The sequence below is a fragment of the Chelonia mydas genome, chromosome 15 (genome assembly GCF_015237465.2).
Source record: "Chelonia mydas isolate rCheMyd1 chromosome 15, rCheMyd1.pri.v2, whole genome shotgun sequence".
NCBI classification, from domain to species: Eukaryota; Metazoa; Chordata; order Testudines; family Cheloniidae; genus Chelonia; species Chelonia mydas.
In genome coordinates this window covers 3199105-3206814 of record NC_057856.1, presented here as the reverse complement: position 1 = coordinate 3206814, position 7710 = coordinate 3199105, and the positions used below count along the sequence as shown (strand labels likewise).

At 54.9% G+C, this 7710-nt stretch overlaps 1 protein-coding gene across 6 annotated transcripts in view; it reads right to left on the bottom strand.

Moving 5' to 3' along the window:
• Positions 1–2571: 2571 nt before the first annotated feature.
• OSBP2 (oxysterol binding protein 2) overlaps positions 2572–7710 on the bottom strand; it is a 344207-nt gene continuing 339068 nt past the window's right edge. For all 6 annotated transcript variants that reach the window (XM_043529960.1, XM_037878931.2, XM_037878932.2 and 3 more), the window contains 3 exons: positions 7220–7404; positions 5683–5903; positions 2572–4878 (listed from right to left, as the gene is read on the bottom strand). In XM_043529960.1, coding sequence (XP_043385895.1) covers positions 4736–4878; positions 5683–5903; positions 7220–7404 — 549 coding nt within the window. In that variant the 3' untranslated portion in view covers positions 2572–4735. The remainder of the gene's footprint in view (positions 4879–5682; positions 5904–7219; positions 7405–7710) is intronic.

The window sequence follows — 7710 nt, the reverse complement described above, 5'->3', positions numbered from 1 at the left end:
ATTTTGGTGGTGCCCAGAATGCCCAGAGCCTGCCCCCCAAACTCCACCCCGCACCTGCCTAAGGCCCTGGGCTGGGGCAGGGGATTGGGGTGCAGGATGGGTGAGAGGTTGGGCTCTGGGAGGGAGTTTGGGTGGGAGAGGAGGGTCTGAGGCGCAGGCTCTGGGATGGAGTTTGGGTGCAGGCTCTGGGAGGGAGTGCAGAGGGCTGGGGTGCAGGCTCTGGGAGGGAGTTTGGGGGCCAGAGGGGGTGTGTGTGTGGGAAAGGGGTGGGGGTGCAGGCTCTGGGAGGGAGTTTGGGTGGGAGTGGGGGGTCTGAGGTGCAGGCTCTGGGATAGAGTTTGGGTGCAGGCTCTGGGCTGGGGCAGGGGTGCAGGAGGAGGTGAGGGTTGCAGGCTCTGGGATGGAGTTTGGGTGCAGGCTCTGGGCTGAGGCAAGGGGTGAGGGTGTAGGAGGGGGTGGGGGTGCAGGCTCTGGGAGGGAGTTTGGGGGCTGGAGGGGGTGCAGAGAGAGGGGGTGCAGGCTCTGGGAGGGAGTGCAGAGGGCTGGGGTACAGGCTCTGGGAGGGAGTTTGGGGGCCAGAGGGGGTGTGTGTGTGGGAAAGGGGTGGGGGTGCAGGCTCTGGCAGGTGGTAAGGGGGGGTGCGGTGCTTACCTGGGGCTCCTAGGCAGGGCGGGCCAGGAGGTCTCCGTGCGCTGCTACCCCCAGGCACTGACCCCGCAGCTTCCTATTGGCCGCAGGGGTGCTTGGGGGGCAGGACACAGACCCACCCCGCCCAGGAGCCACAGGGTGGGGCCGGCAGCCACGTGGAGCGAGCAGGCAGGAAGCTGCTCAGCTCCGCTGTGCTGCCGGTGGTGAGTGGGGGCCCTGGGCTGTTTGAAATGGTCCGGGGGACACGGGGGCAGTAGGCAGGGCCGAGGGAGAGACCAGTGCTGGAGCTGGGCCGGTGGTGCCTGGGCACCACGGGCCCATAGACGTCGCCGCCCATGGTAACAGTCGATGTCTACACTGACACTGCATCGACCTAACTCCATTGTCCTAAGCGCTCCGCCTCTCACAGCGGTGGAGTTATTAAGTCGGTGTCGTGGGTGAGTTACATCGTGGGAGCTACATTTTAGTGGAGTCGCTTACAGAGTTAGGTTACTGTAAGCTGCCTTATGTCGACCTCGCTCTGTAGTGTAGACCAGGCCTTAGAAAGCTGAAATGCCTTGTTTTCTAAAAGGGAATGATCTTTTCTAATTAACACCTTTTGAATGTGAAAGCATTCGGCTTTGGAGCAATTGTTACTTAGCTAATTAAGCAATTACCTTAAACCTCTCTCTCCCTGCTCATTTTAGAACAAGCCTACCTGAAAGATACGCTGAAATGTACCACACAGGTTGTACTACAAAACCTCAGACAGCCATATCTGTCTTCATTATTTTTCATCTATTATGTACCATATAAATTTAAGCAAAATAATTTTATATATATTTATATATAAATTAGAAGCAAATAAAAGATTAAAGGATACGCAGAAATCAGCTGTCACCACACTGATAGACACTCACTAATGTTACATTGTACAAGTCGTATATATACTGTATACATACATGTGTTGTAAATCATAGTCCGTGGGTGCTGGATAAGAGGGCTGACCTGGAGACTGATGGTCTTCGGAACCTGATTGCATACGAGCCCCTTGTGCAGTCTGGGTTTTCAGTTACCAGTGCCTTGAAGTTCATTATTGCTACTTTTCTTCCCCCATGGATGTGGGCTGGCCCCAGCTGTCCCAGCATGGCCTTTGACCCACAGGAGCAGAGTGGTTGGTGTGACATGGTGGAAAGCCAGAGCAGAAGACATCAGAAATGAAAGCACACAAGGCAGAACCCTGCCTCTAGCCCTCCTGAAAGCTCACACATAGCTCCCTCTCAAGCCCAGGATGCTCGGCAGGGCTCATCAGTGTGCAGATCCGGACTCCCATTCCCAAACGCCAGCGCAGACAGAGCTCTTGCGGGACACCCGGCAGTTCAGTTACCAGACGTGTATACACCAGAGCAGGATGTGTGAGTGAGTCGCCTTCTCTTGCTGCTCATTTATCACCTGCAAGGCTTGCTCATCCTTTCCGGGCATCTCCGGAGCACTCAGGATCCCAGCAAGGAGACTGCTCTGGTGGGGTGGAAGCAGCAGAAGTGCACGGGCCTCTGTCCCCACGCAACAGGGGGCCACTTGGAAAGGGAGGTACAGAAAGCAGGAGATCTAGGAGCAGAGCTGTTTCAGGACAGACACTACTTCCACTGGCATCACAGCCCCAAGAGGTGAGTGTGGCCCGATATTTGCTGTAACGTTTGCTGCGCGGCTCAGTGGATGTTCAGAGATGGGACATTCCTAATAATGGCAACAGCAGGAGCCCCATGGAAGGGGATTGCCCTACTGTTCTAATGTTTCCATGGGGGGTGGTCCAGAGCCAGGGGACTGGAAGGGAGCGAGTCCATGTGCCAAAGTCTGTTGGGTTCAGGGCCACCCGCTGCCCAGGGGAGGATACTTTGGTCACTGCGTGAAACTCCAGCAGCGAGGGATTTTTAGCATCAGGCAAGGGACGTGAGGAGGAGAGGGGTTGCTATCTGCCACTCAGCAGCAACGGTCTAGGGAACGGGCCCTGGTCTGGGGTGGCCTGCTGCTCGTCCAGCCCTGCGGTGGGGGCGAGGGGAGTGTCTGCAGTACTGCATGGATCTAAATAAGCCCTGCAGCACGGGCTGAGCTGGAGCCGTCAGTGACAGTCCAGGACTGGTGCCTGCACACAGCACTGAAAGCAAACCATTGCCTGCCACCTTCCTGCAGGGAACCAAGGGAGGGCCCTAGGGCAGAGCGGGGCCAGTGGCCCACAGTGCACTCAGCTTTCTACTGGGCCATTACAAGGTTGTGCCCCATTTCCAGCAGCTGATGCGAGCCCCAAGCACCCTCTGCAGTGCAGGAACAGGCTGCCCTCGCCCCTTCTGCCCAAAAGTCTCTGGGCTTTTCCCGTGCACCTGTGACAGAGCTCAGCAAGTAGGCTCAGTCCTGCCAGAGGTGGGACACCGCCCAGGGCCCATTATAGTCACGGGGGCCATGCTGGAATCCTGCATCCCTCCAGCTGCGTTTGGGGATCTTGGATCTGGCCCATCTGTGCATCAGGGGAGCGGGAACTGGGATCCACGAGTCACATGTGACTGAGCCAGAGCGACTGGCAGCCAGTCATAACACAGAGCCAGCCTCACTCAGGGTCCCTGTGCTGGAGCTGGGGCATCCTGCCAGATAACTACGTCTCTCCTCCCGCTCCTCTGCTGAACCCCCCATGCTCTGCTCCCCAACCCACCCTGCACACTGAAGTCAGTGGCCCAGGCTGGGGGAGGGGAGTAGAGCCTAAGGAGATGACACCAGATTGGGGGTGGGCACAAGAGAAAGATCGCCACGGAGATAGCAGGAGGATGGGGTGCAAGTGGAAGGAAGCCAAGGGAATGGGGGAAAGGAAAAGGGGAGGGGGAGCCATCTGCTTGTTCGAGAGCCTCCGACTACACTTCCGGGCTCTCACACCGAGCTCGCCACGAACCTTACTGCTGCTTTGCCTAAACGAGCGCCACTGTTCCCTGCACCTCCGACTGTCCGTTAGGGGGCTGACACTGACTGCAACATGACAGCACCATCCATGCCTCAACCTTTTCGCCTGGTGGCCGAAGGGCAGCTCAGAGCCCAAACCCTGCCTGGAAAGCGTTGCAGGAAGGCGTAGAGAGCTGGGAACATTAATTAGTACTGTGAGACATGGAGGGGGAAGGGGCCTCGAGGAGCCGGGCTTGGGTGGGCTATGGATCCCGACGAGCACTGGTGGTATCTATGAACTGCTGAGTAAGGGTCTTGGCTCTAGTCCACAAAGACTGACTCTACTCTGACTGAGGGCAGGTTTAAAAAGTCTCCCTAGACAGATCACCTCTTTTCTGCTCTCTGTAAGGAACGGTTTCCCAGTAAGACACAGTTGAAAGGAAAAATCAAAAAAGCATCTTGTTAGAGACGGTTCTAAAAAATATCAACTAAATATTGCAGATCAGAAAAAATCCACTCAAACAATCCCCCCAAAAGTCACCTAAAGAGCTTCAGAAATAACCTAATGCATAGCTATGGGAGCATGGGGCACTGCTGGGAACTATGGGGAGAACCTAGGAATAAGCACCTAATCTACCGTCTCTAGAAAAGTCGTCTTCTCCCTAGAGCTTCGGAGACGACTGGGAGCTGAGAGTTGCTTGTGCCTTTAAAAAGGAACCTGAACCACAAGCAGATTTTTTAAAAATTAAGTCCATAGGCAAACGGGGGAAAAGTCAGAAGGAAGAGCTCCAAGCGCTGTGCATCGTCTCCCCGCAACGCGTGCCTCTTTGGAAGTCGACGTCTCAGTTAACAAAGCTGAGGCTTCAAAAAATATAGGCAGCAACTTCGGACAGCAATAAATACGCTAGGCTAAAAATGAACCAAATCAATGTGTCCTTGTTCCTAATTAGTAGCTAAAAAACTGTCACCGTTAAAAAAAACACTGAACGCTATTTTATTAGTGCATAAAAAAATAGGTTTGGAATCCCTGTTTTGATTTATTTTCTTTTAAATTTCTGTATTTATTTACTCTGTGTGTGTTTCTGTGCGCTGTGACATAAACAGCAGGATGCTGCCCGATGCGTCCCAGGTGCTCCTCCTCCTCCTCTCCTGTGGCCTGCCAGCCTGGCATGGGAGGAGCAGCTCAGAAGATATCAGGGCACAGATCCCAGTCCTGTTTCTCCTTGGCTTCCCAGTATCCACCTTTGTAAACACAGATCAGCTCCCCTGTCAGGGGATCCACCTTCCTCTCAAACCACAGCGGGATGTAGCCTTCATAGTCTTTGCCTGTCGAGAGCGGAGAGCACAGCACAAGGGTTGGTTGCACGTCTTGTAGGGAAGCCAGGCTGCTCTGCTGGCATCCCCGCCGTGCTGTCAGCACAATGCAGTGAACAGGAACATAGGGATCAGAATCAGCCCAACAAGCCATGCTTGGGTCACCCACTGCTATCGAAACTCCTGCTACTTGGAAGGACCAGCCAACCCTATGAATTCATGAGCCTAGGCCTTCCAGGGGAGCTGGTAAACTTCCATGTGCTGTGGCTGGCTCCCAAAGAGACGCCTGGTGGAGTGTCAGAGCTGGAAGGCTCAGAGGCTGTGCCCAGTCAGCTCAGGAGAGGAGATGGGTGTGACTGCAGCTGAAGGCGGGTTTCTCTGCCACATCAATAATGACACAGCACATCTGGTCCTAGAACCTCAGATCTCTTTACCAGGGGCTGGAGGGGGTGGGAAGCAGCACTGTCCCTATTTTATAGGTGGGCCAGCTGGCACAGAGGAGAAAGGATTTGCCCACAGTCACCCAGCAAGTCTGAAACAGAACCCATGCTGGGCACCTGAGTCCCAGCCCTCAGCTGAGTCCATTAAACCCCTCAAAGGTGTCTAGAGATGGGAAAGAGCGACCAGGCTCCCTACCCAATCCTCTGCCAATTCAGGATTGTGCTGTTCCGGCAGATTCAGGGATGGTTCTTCTGGGACTTGAGACACTTGACTGACTTGCTCCCTCCCTTTGGCCACAGTTCCCACAGCCTGAGACCAGCAGCCTTTCTGAGTCCCCTGGTTATCTATTGAACCCTGCAACCCAGTCAAACTCACCTTCCTCCAAGGCCTCCACGGCTTCTGCCTCCCGCCTGCGACGGACGGCCCTTTGCTTCTCCTCCAGCCTCTGCTTCTCCACGTTGGCCTCATCCCACTTGCTATTCTCCATGAGCCGCTGGTCAGGCCTCAGCCTGCTGTCTGTGGGGGCCACTCGTTCCTCAGGCTCGTTAAGGGTCAGGGCCAGGTCAGAGAAGAAATACATGTTCTCGGCATTCTCCCTGGAGGAGAAGGGGTCAGGTTAGCGGGTGGATTCTTCCACTCACCCAGATACGAAGGGTCTCCATCCATCCATCCATCCATCTGCTTGCATGGCCCCCCCATAACTGCGGTATCTAAGCATCTCCTACCATTAGATCCAGACCTGGCCACACTACCTGCCTGGAGTGCAGGGAGTCCTCAGTGAGGTGGCAGAATTCTTCCTCTGGGGAGCCTTTCCTCCTACCACCCCAATGGAAATGCCTAAGGTACCTTCACATGAGAGAACACTTCAACCAATGCAGTTCCATGATCTTCCCACAGGAGTCGTGGTCTCCTCCTACAACTCTGTGCCACTGGCCAGGAAGTCAAGAGGGCACAGGTCACTTCCCCCATCCAGCAATGCTGCTGCCCCACAACCAAGCTGGCAAGAGTCATCCCAGAGAATAGGCGGCGTTCTAGCGAAAACCCAGAAGCCTGCATTAGTGCTTTGCCGCTTGTGCCACGTGTTTGACCGCAGCTGCACACGGAGGACTAATGGCCTTTGGCATTAGCTCTCAGCAGCGAGCCAAACAAGGCAACACAATGGAGTACGAAGATTTGGTAGGGTGGAAACCAGGCCACCCCGATTGCTAAGCTGGCATGAAAAGCAGTTCCATGAACATGCATTAACCGTGCCAGCAAAGCAAGTTTCCAAACCGGGCTGAGTACGTCTTCGCAATTCTCCCAGGAATGATGTCAGCTGATGAGACTGTTTTGGAAAGGGAGTGAGCCGTGATGGTCAGACCCATGTTAGAAACCAGCTCCTGCCGGCTCCAGACATGGTTCTGTAACATGGCTTTGTAAAACACCCTTTAGTGTTGAAAGCCATGTTATTCCATTCTAAGCCATGCTACCATAAAGTCCCTAACCCTATTTGCAACTGAGGGTCTGTCTACACTGCCATCAGAGGTGTGACTGCAGCATGTATGGATATACTCAAAATAGCTGTGATCTCGCTAGATGGGTTGATGTAGCCAGAATGAGGGACAACAGCATTGAAGGTGCGGTTGCACTGACCACAGAGCGGGCTAGCCCCACCCATCCAGGACCCTGGGTATATACTCAAGGGTGGGAGATGCTGCAGTTAGCAGCAAACCTCAGAGAAGCAGCAAAGTGTGCCTTATAGCACCACTACCCATGGCTGTTCCTCTTGGTCCCCATCCTGCACTGGCCAGAGCAGGAGTAAGTCCTTATTTCTCACTTTGCCCACCACTGAACTCCAGCCACCTCTGAGCTGAAATGCAGCAGCTGTTGAAGCGCATGACCACAGCACACCAAGCCTGCAGAGAGGACTCACGGGAGAGGATATTTCTTCCACAGGACCTTTGGGGCCAGCGTCTGGTAGACGGTTTTTTGCTTGCCCTCCGAGCTGGTGCTGCCATGGCTGCTCTGAACTATCTTGGAGCACTCCATATTTTCGTCCCACGTGCCAGACATGGCGTAATGCGCCTTCCCATCAGCGTCCGTTACCACGCCCGTCACCTGGCACCGGGGGAAGAAAATCACATGGGCTTACGATGGTGGAACTTGCAAACATCCAGAGGACAGAGACTAGAGTGGTGCCCACAGCACCCTCCTGGCTGCCCGTGGTATGCACTGGGGCCTGGTGTCATTCAGAAGGCCTGATTCTGGGACGGCAGCGCTGAGGCTTAGGAGAGTCATGCACAGGGAACACCCAGCTCCCCACACTTCACGCTGGGGTTCATCCCAGACCCAGCCCGTCTCCTCCTTCATTCTGCCATCCAGCTTCGTCTCGCCCTTCTCGGCTCTCAAACGCAGCCAGTGTTA